This window comes from Schistocerca serialis, chromosome 3 (assembly GCF_023864345.2).
Source record: "Schistocerca serialis cubense isolate TAMUIC-IGC-003099 chromosome 3, iqSchSeri2.2, whole genome shotgun sequence".
NCBI lineage: Eukaryota > Metazoa > Arthropoda > Insecta > Orthoptera > Acrididae > Schistocerca > Schistocerca serialis.
Window position 1 is genome coordinate 165700480 of NC_064640.1, and position 16325 is coordinate 165716804.

At 41.8% G+C, this 16325-nt stretch overlaps 1 protein-coding gene across 1 annotated transcript in view; it reads right to left on the minus strand.

Annotated features, from left to right (window-relative positions):
- The window catches only part of LOC126469882 (E3 ubiquitin-protein ligase HERC2), an 846528-nt gene that overhangs the window by 550404 nt on the left and 279799 nt on the right, over positions 1-16325 (minus strand). The window contains exon 26 of the mRNA XM_050097213.1: positions 15968-16306. Within this exon, the coding sequence (XP_049953170.1) occupies positions 15968-16306 (339 nt within the window). The remainder of the gene's footprint in view (positions 1-15967; positions 16307-16325) is intronic.

Genomic DNA, 16325 nt, shown 5'->3' on the forward strand with positions numbered 1-16325 from the left:
ACTTGTTCCCATCTCTCGCCATATGAAGGTACGTAATGGTCACAGCAACACTATCAAATATGATCACTGTGGTGGTCCAGGTGTTATGGTGGGGGCAGGCACAATGTTGCGTGGGCGTACTGACCACCAAATCTTCGAACACTATACTCTCACCAGTCAGCATTATTGTGACACAGTACTCATTTCCCATGTATGTCTTTTCAGGAATAAGTTTGGCGCTGACTTAATTTTCATGGGTGACAACACATTACCGTGTGGAATACCCCAAGTAGAGGAGCTCTTAGAATGAGAGAATATTTGGGATCAGTCGCACGTCTCCTAAAGTTGGCAATTTCAGTGTCAGTTCAATGCATAAGCTAAGTATGACATCTTACATTTAGAAGCCTAGCTTACATGTCTAGTGCTCAGAAAGTTTGTAAATAGTACAGCTCTGTTAAAAAGTTAGCCACACTGCCACTTTTAATGAATCTTAATGATAATTATCAGGCATCTATCTACAAAATGCAGACAATGACATTATGCTTGTTCCCAACCCCACCTCCAGAGAAGCAAGCTTGTTCTTGAAATATATCACAATGAATAAAAGTTCATCATATCTCGTTTCCTTATATTGACCTCTGCACGATTTAAGGTCCAGTATCCAGCAACGATGACTAATCCTCCGCCCAATGCTCATCACATTGCTTCTCTGTGGCCTAGTGATTAACAAGGGTCCCATCCCTGCTTTTGTATGAGGTGACTTAAATAAACTGTAGGAAACCTATATCAGGATGGCAAGATGAGGATTTGAGCCTTTCAAATGTAGGAGCAGTTTCACATACTAGGACACCATGACTAATCACTGTTAAGAACAGAAAAAAATAACCAGCAAAGGCCAGAAAGAGAAATCTGTAAGACAGATACAGAAAAGAGAAAATAGCACATCTGTGTAAAGGATTAGATTAGATTAGATTTACTTTCATCCCAATTGATCCGTAGTGAGGAGGTACTCCAGGATGTAGAACATGTCAGAAAAACAACAATACATGACAAATATTTACAACTCAAACAAATAAGCTAATGTATCATTCCACAGGTCCCAAGTGGAATGATCATCATTTTTTAATGAAGACTATATGAAAGAATCATTTTACAAATACTAATGCACTGAATTTAAAATAATTTTTTTAAAAAAATTTATTTATAAGGTAATAAACGTGTAATACAACTACTAAAATATTTACAATGAACATATTACTGCACTGAAATGGTGCAGAAGTTAGATTGTACTTACACACACACACACACACACACACACACACACACACACACACACAGATATGCACACTTATTTACAATGAACTCATTCCTGCACTTAAATTGTGCAGAAGTTATATTTTACTTGTATATATATACACACACAAATCACTTGGTTCTACTGAGAAATTCATCAATGGAGTAGAAGGAGTTGGCCACCAATAAATCCTTTAGGCTTCTCTTAAACTGAATTTCATTGGTTGTTAAGCTCTTTATGGCTGCTGGCAAGTTATTGAAAATGTGTGGTCCTGAATAATGCACACCTTTCTGTACAAGGCTAAGTGACTTTAAATCCTTGTGAAGATTATTCTTATTTCTAGTATTGATTCCATGAATTGAACTGTTGGTTTGAAAAAGTGATATATTTTTAATGACAAACTTCATTAAAGAATAAATATATTGGGAAGCAGTAGTTAGTATCCCTAGTTCCCTAAACAGGCTTCTGCAGGATGTTCTTGAATTCACACCACATATAACTCTTACTGCACGTTTTTGTGCCTGGAAAACTTTAGCTTGGCTTGATGAATTACCCCAAAAAATAATCCGATATGACATTATGGAATGAAAGTAAGCATAGTATGCCAGCTTCTTCATTTTTATATCCCCCATGTCTGACACAATTCGCATTGCAAATAGAGATTTGTTAAGACGCTTCAGCAGTTCTGTGGTGTGCTTTTCCCAGTTGAATTTATTATCAAGCTGTAATCACAAGAATTTAATACTGTCCACTTCTTCTATCTGCTTGTCATCATATGTTAGGCATATACTCGTGGGACACCCCTTACAAGTTCTGAACTGCATGTAGTGTGTTTTTTCAAAGTTTTGTGACAAAGAACTGGCTAGGAACCAGTGATTAATGTCCACAAATATTTTATTAGCTGATCTTTCTAAGATTACACTTGATTTGCTATTTATTGCAATGTTCGTATCATCGGCAAACAAAACGAACTTGGCATCTGGTAATGTTACTGATGAAAGGTCATTGATATACACAAGAAATAGTAAGGGCCCTAATATGGAACCCTGTGGGACCGCACGTGTAATTAGTTCCCAGTTGGATGATGCCTGATAGCTTGATACATGTCTCTTTCCTAATAACACTCTTTGTTTCCTGCCAGAGATATAAGATTTGAACCATTTTGCAGCATTTCCTGTTATACTATATGTTGTGACAGTGCCACGACATTCAAAAGTGCCGCTACGTTAGTACGCGAACACGGCGATAGAGGCGCTCCGCAGCTCGGCCGAGCGCGGGAGCGCCACCTGGTTATGAACGGCGCCGGCCGCATGTCACGGCCCGGCAGTCGAATGACAGATACGGAGTTAGTAACATGTAACCCGCTAGTGTTTCTACTTTTGTATCTCCACGCACTTTAGTAGTGATTAAAGGTTATAACACTTTTTGGCGACGAGGTCGGATATTTTTTTTCCTGCGTTGTGGACTTGTGTGTTCGTGTCGGGGCAGACATGGAACAGCTTATGCAAGCGCTTATTGAACAACAAACACAGCTGACGGCTGCTATTCAGGCGTTGTCGACGTCGCTTACTCATCGTCTGTCTTCCTCTTCTCCGCCTCCGTTCCCTCCTTATGACGAGGCCACTGAAGACTGGGAGGATTATGAGAAGCGTTTGCGGCAACACTTCTTGGCTTTCGGCGTTGTCGACGCTCCTATGTGTAAGTCGTTATTTCTATCTTGGATTTCCCCACGGATCTATCAGCTGCTATCTCAGTTAGCCCCTCTGCGGGAACCTGCCTCTCTGTCCTTCCAAGAAATGTGTGACTTATTGTCTAACTATTACCGAAAAAACACCCATGTCGTTGCCGCCCGCGTGGCTTTTTACCGGTGTCGTAAACAGCCCCATCAATCTTACCGGGCTTGGGCGGCGGAACTCCACGGTCTGAGTCGGAAATGTCAGTTTGTCACGGACACTCATCATGAGTCTTACGCTGATTCAATGGTTCGGGACGCTATTTTACGGCTTGCTCCTGATAAAGAAGTTCGGCAACGTGCCTTACAATTGCCAAACCCGTCGTTGTCGGAAGTTCTCAGCATCGCTCAATCCTTTGAAGTGTCTCACGCTGCTGGTGCGCAAATAGACGCGTGGTGTGATGTAGGCGCTGTCCAGACCACTTTCGACGCAGACAATGTGCCTGTTTCACAGGGAAACGACGATGTGGCGGCGGTGCACTCGCGTCAACAACGTCGCGTTGGGCCGTCACGCTCGCAGCGAAAACAGCAACCACAGAAGCAGGTTCGTTCCGCCCTTCCTTCTTGTCCACGTTGTTTCGTACAGCATGACAGAGCCGCGTGTCCAAAACGTTGGGCCACGTGTAATTCATGTAGGAAAAGAGGCCACATTGCTTCTGTGTGTCAGTCCCCTAAAGTTCCTGTCGACGAGGACGAGGCATCGGACATGGATGTTAACTGTGTGCTTTCTCAAACGAATAAGTTGTTTGTTACTGTTCGTGTTCTGGATAAAGACATTCGCATGCAAGTGGACACTGGCTCTGCAGTAACTCTCATTAATTCTCGCACGTATTTGGAGTTGGGCTCCCCTCCCTTGTCTCCCGTTACGCGAAATCTACGAACTTATAATAAGCAGAAAATTCCTATTGTTGGCCAGTTTGATGCTTCCACTGCCTACAAGTCTGTTGTTAGGCCCCTCACGTTTTATGTGGTGGATCATGCGGGCACTGAAAACCTGTTCGGTTATGATGCTTTCCAGTTGTTCGGGTTTTCCATTGATGATGATGTGCACCTCATATCTGAGGACATTCCGTATCCACAGCTGGATGGCTTGTGTTCTGAATTCTCGTCCGTGTTCTCTGCTGGTCTGGGTCGTGCCAAGGAGTTTGAAGCCCACATTACTCTTAAACCTACGGCTCGCCCTAAGTTTTTCCGGGCACGCCCTATTCCAATGGCGTTGCGTGCGCCTGTCAAAGCTGAGATAGACAGGTTAACAGCTTCGGGGATTCTCCTTCCTGTTACCTCCAGCGAATGGGCATCGCCCATCGTGGTGGTTTCTAAACCAAACGGGAGTCTGCGATTGTGTGGTGATTTTAAAGCCACTGTCAACGCTCAAAGCCTCATTGACACTTATCCTCTTCCCCGTCCTGAGGAGTTATTTACCAAGCTCGCTGGGGGCCAGTTCTTTTCCAAACTTGACTTATTGGAGGCGTACCATCAGTTGCCGTTGGATGCATCTTCCAAGGAATTTCTCGTCATCAACACTCCTTGTGGGTTGTATCAGTACCAGCGGTTACCATTTGGCGTCGCTAGCGCGCCGGCCATTTTTCAGCGGTTTTTGGAACAGCTCACGGCTTCCGTTCCCGGCTGCATCAACTACCTGGATGACATTGTTGTCACGGGGGCCTCCACTGAGGAGCACCTTCGCAATTTGCGTTCACTGTTTCGGGTTCTGCATTCAGCAGGGTTGAAGTGCAATCTGGACAAGTCTCAGTTCTTCCAACCCTCCATTGTGTATCTTGGTTTCCACTTGTCCCGTGAGGGTATACGCCCTCTACGACAGCACGTTGCGGCCATTACCGCTCTACCCCGGCCGTCTACGGTCAAAGAACTTCAGGCGTTTCTAGGCAAGGTTGCTTATTATCACAAATTCATTCCCTCCACGGCGGCGGTGGCTCATCCTCTGCATCAGCTGTTACGCAAAAACGTTCCTTTCTGTTGGACCGCCGAGTGTGAGCAGGCTTTTGTCCGCCTGAAGGCTCATTTGCAGTCGGTGCCTTGTCTTGCCACATTCCGTCCGGGTCAGCACTTGGTTCTGGCGACTGACGCGTCACAGTATGGCCTAGGGGCAGTTCTCGCCCATCGGTATGAGGATGGGTCGGAACGACCCATCGCCTACGCTTCCGAGACCCTCAACGATGCCCAACGGCGTTACTCTCAAATAGAAAAGGAGGCGCTCGCTATCATTTATGCTCTGAAAAAGTTCAGCGTTTTTTTGTATGGTTCTAAGTTTCACCTCATCACCGACCACAAGCCGCTGGTCTCTCTGTTCAGCCCCTCGGCGTCGCTTCCGGATAAGGCAGCTCACCGCCTGCAACGTTGGGCCTTATACTTGTCTCGTTTTCACTATGAGATTCACTATCGCCCCACGGCCCAGCACGCCAACGCTGACGCGTTGTCGCGTTTGCCGATGGGCCCCGACCCGGTTTTCGATCGCGATGAACTCCTCTGTTTCCACATTGATGAGGAAGAACGTCGTGCGGTCGAGGGTTTTCCACTTACAGGTTCGCAGGTCGCGTCGGCTACTGCGCGGGATCCGGTCCTGCGTCAGGTGATCAGTTTTGTTCAGCGTGGTTGGCCGGACAGGACCAAGGGCCGGGCGTCGGATCCCCTTCGCAACTACCATGCCTTGCGCCTTCGTCTGTCTGTTCGTGAGGGTGTTGTCCTTCTGGCCACGGATGGCGCATCTCCACGGGTTGTGGTGCCCGCCTCTCTTCGCAAAGCTGTTCTCAAACTATTGCATGGGGGCCATTGGGGGATTTCTCGGACTAAGTCCCTGGCCCGCAGGCACGTTTATTGGCCCGGTATCGATTCGGACATCGCCCACATGGTCGCCGCGTGTGATCAGTGTGTTCAACAACTGGCTGCGCCTCGTACTCTGCCCTCTCCGTGGCCTGATCCGGCGCAGCCGTGGGAACGGGTGCACGCTGACTTTGCCGGCCCCTTCCTCGGCACTTATTGGCTACTGTTGATTGACGCCTTCTCGAAGTTTCCGTTTGTTGTTCGCTGTCCGTCGCCCACCACTGCGGCGACGACGCTGGCTTTGTCAAAAATCTTTGCGCTAGAAGGTCTTCCATCCACGATTGTCACGGACAATGGCCCTCAGTTCTCTTCGCAGGCCTTCCGTGATTTTTGTACTGGACAAGGGATTCATCATGTTACAGCACCGCCCTTCCATCCGCAATCGAATGGGGAGGTCGAGCGCCTTGTCCGCACTTTCAAAAGCCAAATGAAAAAATTCCTTAGTGATTTTTCCACAGATGACGCTCTGTTGCAATTTCTGAGTTCTTATCGCTTCACGCCTCTGGGTGATCGCAGCCCTGCTGAACTCTTGCATGGCCGCCAACCGCGCACCCTACTGCATCTGCTTCACCCTGTCAGGCCTTGTACTGTGTCCCCTAGTGCGGGAAAATACCAGGTGGGCGCCGACGTGTGGGCACGGGGGTATGGATCTCGCCCTAAATGGATTCCAGGGGTGGTCCAGGCTCTTCGCGGCCGCCGGCTTTGTGAAATACGTACGGACGACGGCATGGTTGTTCGCCATTACGACCAGATGCGCCCACGAGTGGTGGCCACGCCGGTACCACCGCCCCTTTTTTCGTCTCCACCAGCCCGAGAAGCCAGTCCTGTCGCTGCTGCCGATCTTCCGGGCGTGTTGCTGCCGCCGCCGTCGCTACCGCTTCCGAGTACGCCGGAACCGGCCCCAGTCGCGACGCCGCCTTCTCCGGGACCCATCTCGCTGGAGCACACCCCCAGGTCCACGACACCTATGGATGCTGCTCCGGAGTTTTCACCCATCATCTCGTCCAGGAGGCACGTTCCACGCGCCAGCTTCCGTCCTGGACATTTTCGACCATACTCTCGTGTTTCTCCGCGGGATCTTCTCGGGACCTCCCAAGAGGCCATGGATGTCTCCGCATTGTCCGTGTCTCCACGAAAGTGAGCGTTTTTTTTTCAAGGGGGGAAAAGTGTTGTGACAGTGCCACGACATTCAAAAGTGCCGCTACGTTAGTACGCGAACACGGCGATAGAGGCGCTCCGCAGCTCGGCCGAGCGCGGGAGCGCCACCTGGTTATGAACGGCCCGGCAGTCGAATGACAGATACGGAGTTAGTTACATGTAACCCGCTAGTGTTTCTACTTTTGTATCTCCACGCACTTTAGTAGTGATTAAAGGTTATAACACTATAATATTCTAATTTACTTAAAAGGATATTGTGATTTACACAGTCAAATGCCTTTGACACATCACAAAATATACCAGTTGCCTGCAATTTTTTATCTAAGGAATTAAGCACATTTTCACTGTAAGTGTAGATAGCCTTCTAGATATCAGAACCCTTTAGAAATCTGAACTGTGACTTTGACAGTATGTTATTTGAGATAAGATGGTTATAAAGCCAATTGTACATTACTTTTTCTAAAATTCTTGAGAATGCAGGTAAAAGTGAAATTGGACGGAAATTTGATGCTATTTCTTTATCTTCCTTCTTAAACAGTGGCTTAACTTCAGCATATTTTAACCATTCAGGAAATATTCCACTGATAAATGACTGGTTACACAGATAGCTTAATATGTTACTTAACTCAGAATCACATTCTTTAATTAGCTTTGTTGATATTTCATCATACCCACTAGATGTTTTTGATTTTAAAGATTTTATGGTGGATATTATTACTGCTGGGGTAGTGAGGGTCAAATTCATACTATGGAAGTTACTTGAAATGTCTGGTCTGAGGTATTCCATAGCAGCATCTACAGAACCTGACAACTCCATCTTTTCAGTAACAGTTATGAAATGTTTGTTAAAAAGTTCTGCAACATTATACACATCTGTCACCAATGTATCATTTACTCTTAATGCTATTTGTCCCTTCTCATGTCTGGTTCTACCAGTCTCCTCCTTCACTATATCCCATATTGTCTTTATTTTGTTATCTGATATGACTATCTTTTCCTTGTAATATATTTGCTTTGATGTCCATATTACAGTCTTTAATATTTTGCAGTATTTCTTGCAATGTGCTATAGCACAACATTGGAACTGTTTCGGATTGACAGATACAGTTTTCTTTTTGTTTTACAAGATGCCCCTATTCCTTGAGTAATCCGCAGCTTCTTTGTAGACTTAGCTCCAACCTTGGTAAGTTTTTGGGGAAAACAGTGTTCGAATAAGGTAAGCACTTTATTACCGAAAGTTCTATATTTTTCATTCATGCCCTGAGCACTGTAAACATCAGTCCAGTGAATGTCTCTGAGGAGTGTCCCAAAATAATCAATCTTTGGCTTATTGATTACCCTCTTGAGCTCAGATTTAACAGATTTTATATCCTGTCCAGTGTTAACATGTAACAGAAGGATCTGCATGTCATGATCTGAGAGGCCATTGACTATTGGTTTTGTAATATAATTTTGTTAGGACTTTTGTATAAAGATATTATCAATGGCTGTTTGTGAGCAATTAGCTACCCTAGTGGGGAACTTTACAGTGGGAATTAAGTTGAATGATAGTGTTACTAACTCAAATAAGTTCTTATTGGTAGAGTCTTTAAGGAAATGAAGAAAGAATTAATTAGAACATCCCATTTTTTCCCCAAGATGATTTTTGATTTTAAATGATATAAATATCATAATGTTATCTACATTTTAATACTTGTATTTATTTATTTCATTAGCAGTTCTTGAATAATTTATTTCATCATTGTATAAGTTCTAAACTGAAGTTATGCCACTACCATATCAACACCAGAGTCTCTGCATGATGTCCACAGGAATTCAAGAACCTGATAAAGTGATAATTACTTTATTTATAAAGGTTTGTTTTGACCACATGAATTTTAGAATGCACCATCACCAGTTTTGGCCATTGCCATCTTCAGATCTGTTACAAATAGAAAAACTGTGGTATAACAACCTGAAGCAATATCTGGGTACATAATTAGTGCCAGTAATGGCCCGGTTGCATCCTGTATTTATATCAGTAACTGTGGTCAGTAGAGGACACTAATACTAGGGTACGTGAGTAACCAGTATCATAAATTCAGTTGTTAATTTATAATACGCATGGTCATTAATTAAAATTACTTAACATTGCAAAATGAGTGTGTGACAATAAAACATGAACTAATTTACAATATGTGGAAATAAAACTCATATTTAAAATCCACGTAAAATGTGTAAAGAGTAATAATATGGAGCTCCTAGCTGGCAAAGTAAATAACACAAAATAGTATAAAATTCAGAATAATAAGTTTAAAAGTAACATCTATAAATTGAAACCTTTCATCACAACAAAACTGTTAAATATAATCATTAAGTGTAGGATAAGTAACAAGACAAAGATTTTATTCATAATCTCAAAAATCAATTACACAATCGAGGTGAAATTTCAGTGACGCTGCCTCGTGGTTTTTGTCTAAGAAGTTTTTGTTTTCCTGAGGTGGAGCTTGTAGAAAAAAGCTGTCTCCTCAAAGCTAGCGCAAGATACACACAACCCCATGCCAAGCGGCTGTGGTACATGACACTGCTCAAACTAGCAGGTTTCTCAATACATCAAAATATGCATTCAAGTTAAAACTCATTGTGTTAATTTAGCAGTAACCCCAGTCACTGTTTTCTATGTAGGTAAAGTTCCATTCTTTCCAATGGGTTCAATAATTGTCCTTTTTGCGCCTTATGCAAGACTTCCATATTATCCTCTATATTTCCTGCCTTATAATTTTCTTTATCCAAATGTATACCAAAAATGCTCTTATTTTGGCTCCACATGTGTTCTCTAACACAAATCTTGAAATTCCTTCATATCTGAATAAAACTTTTCACAGTCTTGATAGCTGGTCCTGCAGTTACCAGATTCTAAATATTATTTGTTGTTGTTGTCGTTGTTGTTGTTATTGTTATTAACTTTGTGGTGTTGCCTAGAACCAACTATACCTTTAATTTCAAATGAAATTTTTGCTTTCATTTTACTGAAGGCATGTGCAATACTGTCCGAAAATGCACCATTGTATGACATAGCAACAAACCTCTTGCCCTCTGGATCTATTTCTCCTTCTTGTCATGTATTTTTGACTTGAGTTTGTTATGAGGGTTCATTACATCACATTCCTTATATCCATCTGTCCCAGCTAAATTCAATTCTTCCACTTCATTGTTATGAGTGGGTGGTAGTTTTAGCATCCTGTTGATCAAGGCTCTAAAGGATGCCCATTTATGCTTTTTAGAGTGACAGCATTTCGCAGTTATAATCATCTCAGTAGCCATTGCTTCCTAAACACACTAATCTTATGTCTTCCATCTTTCAGCAAATTGAGTCCGCCTTGATGCAACACACCTTGTTATTCGTTTATTTCTTTATTCTCCCAAACTAGTTTTGGTGACAAATATGACCATCATCAGTGGGGTTTTTAATCTAAAACATGCAGAAAATAGCATGGTTATACAAACACAGTAGCACATTATTACATTTTTACTATTCGTTTTTTGAATATATAGTTTTCTATGGATACTTTCATACTACCTCATTTATTGTATGTTACAGCATGTTTTAAGAAATTATTGTCACTGTTTGCGACATATTTTCTGTGTGCTTTTTTTTTTGTTGCCGTCTTTTACTCAGTGAGCATCATGTCATCTGCAACCTTGTGAGCAGCTATTAGTAAACAAAATAATAAAATGTGAACTTCATATGTCAGCAATATATACTTGAGGTTTGCTGATAGTACTGTTTTTCTATGCAAACTGTTTTTCTAAGTATATACTGCCTTCAGTCTTAGGTTGCATTCTTGGTTAACTATATAATTGGGATACGAAATACTGTTAATAATTGGCGTGACTGGTTCCCCACCCACTCACCCTTTTGCAATTTAATTTGTAACCAAGGCACTGAAATATACAGATTCATCATTTTTAATCTACAATTCTCTTCCTCATTTGTAAACAAAAAGCTACTGTTTTCAATTTTTTCCTTATTTCTGACTGCAATTTATCACAGGATTTCTCTTGTTCTCATCTATGTTATTATTTGCAAGGAATTTTTCAGTTTCTTTTTTTTTATTTTTTTATTTTTTTTTATCTAGTCATAATTGCAAAATATGACAGCAGCATTCCCTTTGTCAGTTCTCGTAACTACAGTCCTTTCCATTTTTAATTTGTGATTCAGACTTTTAAGTGCTTTTATATGTTTTGCATTATTATGTTTATAACAGATTGCTTTGGGCATATGTTTGTTAGCTTTTGCTGCTATGTCCTTTTGTTTAAATTTATTGATTTTGGCTACGTAACGTGCAACTTTTACTTCTAGATTTTTTTAAATGTCTGGGATCAATTTCGGAGTATTACTAAAATATAGACACTTATTCAGAAGATTCATTTCATTATCTGTATTTTTATGTTCATGAGTGTGACTATCCTGCCCAAAAATTGGTGTCTCACTTCCTATTTTCTGTCTACTATTTGTCTCCAGATATTTAGAATCTGGTGTCTACAGCATCAACTGCCAAGACTGAAAAGCTTTAGATTGGTTGGACAGGAAGAAGTTTCAAGACTCATTTTAGGACAATTATTGACCCTACTGGAGGAAATGGAAATTTACAAACACAGAAAATGTCATTTGGGATTACTTCTGAATGAACAGAATAAGTTTAAGTTGAAAGCTTATTTTGATATATTCAGAAACCTGCTAGTTTGGGCAGTTTTGCATGCCACAGCAGCTCGGCATGGGGTTGTGTGCACTGACCAGCAGCAAAGAGACTAGACCTTCTTCTGCAAGTTCTGTGACAGGAAAACAAAAACTTCTTAGAGAGAAACCACAAGGCATTGCTGCTGAGATTCCACTCTGAATGTGTCGTCAACTAGTGAGATTTTAATTAATAGTCTTCGCCTTGTTAATTATCTTATAATTTTCATTTATGTTTAATTGTTTCACTGGAAATTTTCACCTTGTACAGAGTGCGTTCCATAATTAATGCGACCAATTTTTTTCTGCACCAATGGTACACCACAGCGTGTTTTAACCAGCTGGGCTAAGTGGAGGGGGGTGTTAGCTTCAAAACGCTCTTTGTCTCATTCGGCTTCGAGCTGCCAGAGGGTCAAGACATGCATTTCCCTCCACCCCGTTTTGAGTTTACGTAACACGGCACAATGGATCATTCTGTAAAGCAATGGTACGCTATCAAATTTTTTGTTTAACTTGGGAAGTCCGCCACCGAAACGTTTCCATTACTTCACCATGCCTTTGGGACTGATTGCTTGTCCAAATCACATGATTTCCAATGGCACAAGTCATTCATGGAGGGCCAAGAGGAGATCACTGATGAACCTCGCAGTGGACAGCCATCAACCGCACGAGTCGACGATAATGTGACGCATGTGCACGATTGATTGAACTCTGACAGACGGCTGATCCTTCAATTGATAGCTCAAACTCTAAACATGTCAAAAACAACCGTGATCTGCCTTGTAACGCAAGATTTGAACATGAGAAAGGTGTGTGCAAAACTCATCCCAAAAGTGTTGACCGGCGAAACAAGCACATGCGAGTGCTTCAGTGCCGAGAAATATTGGAAATGTGTGAAAATGGTCCTCATTTTTTAAACTCAGTTATCACTGGTGATGAGTCATGGATTTTTTAGTATGACCGTGAGACAAAAAGGCAGAATACAGAGTGGCAAACCCCATCGTCGCCCCATCCCAAGAAGGCACGCATGAGCAAGTCCAGGATCAAAACCATGCTCATTGTCTTCTTTGAGATCAAAGGCATTGCCCACCACAAATTCGTTCCTACCAGTACTACAGTGAACTCAGTTTTCAGCTTGGAAGTGCTCAAAACACTGAAAAAGGAGTGTCTCGCACTGCCGAAGCGACATCAAGGACATGTGGAAAGTTCACCACAACAGCGCGCCGAGTCACAGGGCCTTCATTGTCTTCGACTTTCTGGCCAGGACCAAGACCCCATTGGTTCCCCAGCCTCCCTACAGTCCTGACCTGGCTCTTGCTAACTTTTTTTTCTTTCCTTGGTTAAAAGGAGTCATGAAAGGAAAACATTGGGACACGATTGAAAGCATCCAGGCACATGTTACATCAGCTCTAAAGGACATTCCGGAAAAGGCATTCCAGGATGCCTTCCAAGCATGGAAACACTGCCTCCAGAAGTCTATCGATGCAAGAGGGTGCTATTTTGAAAATTTTTGATTACTTGTAGGAATATATTCAATAAATGATTTTTTATGAATTTGGTCACATTACTTATGGAACGCACCTTGTACATGTGATCAAAAGTACTGGACACTTGACTGAAAATTACTTACAAGTTCATGGCGGCCTCCCTTCAATATGGTGTTGGCCCAACATTAGCTTTTTCAACAGCTTCCACTCTTACAGACATACGTTCAACTAGGTGCTTGAAGGTTTCTTGGAGAATGGCAGCCCATTCTTCACACAGTGCTGCACTAAGGAGAGGTAACAATGTCAGTCGGTGAGGCCTGGCACGAAGTCGGCATTCCAAAACATCCCAAAAGTGTTCTATAGGATTCAGAACACGACTCTGTGCAGGCCAGTCTATTACTGGGATGCTATTGTCATGTAACCACTCTGCCACAGGCCATGCATTATGAACAGGTGCTTGATTGTGTTGAAAGATGTAATCATCGTCCCCAAATTGCTCTTCAACAGGGGGAAGCAAGAAGGTGCTTAAAACATCAGTCTAGTCCTGTACTGTGATAGTGCCATGCAAAACAACAAGGGGTGCAAGCCCCCTCCATGAAAAACATGACCACAGCATAATACAAGCGCCTCCGAATTTTAGTGTTGGCACTACACACGCTGGCAGATGACGTTCACTGGGCATTCGCCATACTCACACCTTGCCATCGGATCGCCACATTGTGTACCGTGATTCATCACTTCACACAATGTCTTTCCACTGTTCAGTTAACCAACGCTTACTCTCCTTACATAAGCGAGGCGTCGTTTAGCATTTACTGGCGTGATGTGTGGCTTATGAGCAGCTGCTCGACCATGAATTCCAAATTTTCTCACTCCCCACCTAACTGTCATAGTACTTGCAGTGGCTCCTGATGCACTTTGGAATTCCTACAAGACAGTCTGGATAGATATCTGCCTATTACACATTACGACCCTCTTCAACTGTCGGCTGTCTTTGTCAGTTAACAGATGAGATCAGCCTGTATGCTTTTGTGCTGTATATGTCTCTTCACATTTCCACTTCACTATCACATCAAAAACAGTGGACCTGAGGATGTTTTGGAGTGTGGAAACCTCAGGTATGGATGTATGACACAAGTGACACCCAATCACCTGACCGTGTTTGAAGTCCGCGAATTCTGCGGAGCACCCCATTCTGCTCTCTCACGATGTCTAATGACTACTGAGGCCACTGATATGAATTACCTGGCAGTAGGTGGCAGCACAATGCACGAAATATGAAAAACGTGTGTTTTTGGTTGTGTCCGGATACTTTTGATCACATAGTGTACTTCTAACCTTTTTATTCTGAATCTTACACTGTTTTGTGTTATTTAATATGTTGGACTAGGAGCTTCCTATTATTACTTTTTACACATTTCATGTGGAATTTAAGTATGGATTTTACTTCCACATATTGAATGTCAGTTCATGTTTTATTGTCACACACTCGTTTTGTCATATGTAATACTTTCAATTATGACTTGTATATTGTACTTTAATTACTCAATTCATAATACTGGTTACTCGTGTAGCATTAGTGTCCTCGTCTGGCTTCAAGTTATTTGTATACATACAGAATGCACTCGGGCCATTACCAGCACTTATTATGTACCTAGATGTGTCGTATGATGTTGACACATCAAAATATTTTTATGGTATACTTGTATGTTAATCTCATTAGTATATATTTTATTGTTGTAGGAATTGCTTCAGCTAACTGAACTTAGGTTGTTACTCCACAGTTTAATTCTATTTTTAACAGACCTGCAGATGGTAATGGTCAAAACTGGTAATTGTGAACTGTACATTTTACGTGATCAAGCTAGACCTTCACTAATAAACTGCCATAACATGATCATGGATTCATTTACAGATATTATGTCTTTAACTGACAATTACTTCTTCCACTTTTTTGTCTGGGTTTCTATGAGCAAAATATGATTTATAATTAACATAATTTTACAACTAAGTGAGAGTTTACAATCATTATTCATAAGAGAAACCGTACTACATGCTTTTGTTATTACTTTGTACAAAAGTAAGACTTAAGTTTAAATAATCGCAGATCAACTCCTGGTATCACTATGAGCAGACTTAACTTCCATTTAATAGGGAAAATAAGATCACATACTGCAATGAGTAAAATGCTGGTGAACCTATTTTGCATGACACATTTCAGAGATTAGTCTCATCACCACATACGTATCTCTCATATGTACCTACCACATAAGTATCTCTCATATGTACCTCATGAAACTAACACAATACAGCATACCAGTTTCCAGAATACGGTGTGTTCTTAAGCTACTGAGTTCAACAGTCATAGCAGACTTAGCCTACAAAGTATAGTTTCAAATCAAGTTCTGAGTGACTGACAATGTTATAACTACAGTTCAGAGAGCATATGGCAATACAACCAATTCAACATACACAATACCATATCATTTATATCACTAGCACATAGAAAGCTCTGACCAAAATAACGTACACAACACAATAAAGAAAGCCTAAAAGTGATAATATTAATCGACATAGTGAACAGTACCTCAAAGAAATACCACAAAGTGTTTCTCATCCATAAACTATATTTTTTTCAGCTAGGTAATGAAGATTGGTCCCTATGTTATGGACTAAATGATAATATACTTATTTTCATCAAAACTTCAATATCAAAGTCAGACTTACAGGGAAAAAATGTAAATAATATTAGTACAAACCGTGAGTTTGTTCTCTGTAAGAGCTTGTAGGAAGTGAGAAGCTCGATCTTTATTGTGATGTGGCAGCCCACAATAAACATTATGAGACTCTGTGGGAGTTGTCACAGTTGTAGAACTAGTGCTTCTCGCTTCTCCTTTTTCTTCCTCATATGGATTAGAAGGACGCAAATCCTGCGGTCCTGCTCTCAAAAAGGGTGCATTAAGCCATCGTTGAGCATCATCTTCTGCAGGTTGCAGTGGTGTGCTTAAGAAAAGTCTGTGGGCATGAAGACCGAGGATATACCCGACGCTTCTTTCTACATCCATCAATGGTAAAACAACATTATTTATGTCAGAAACCTGAAAATATAGATTGTAT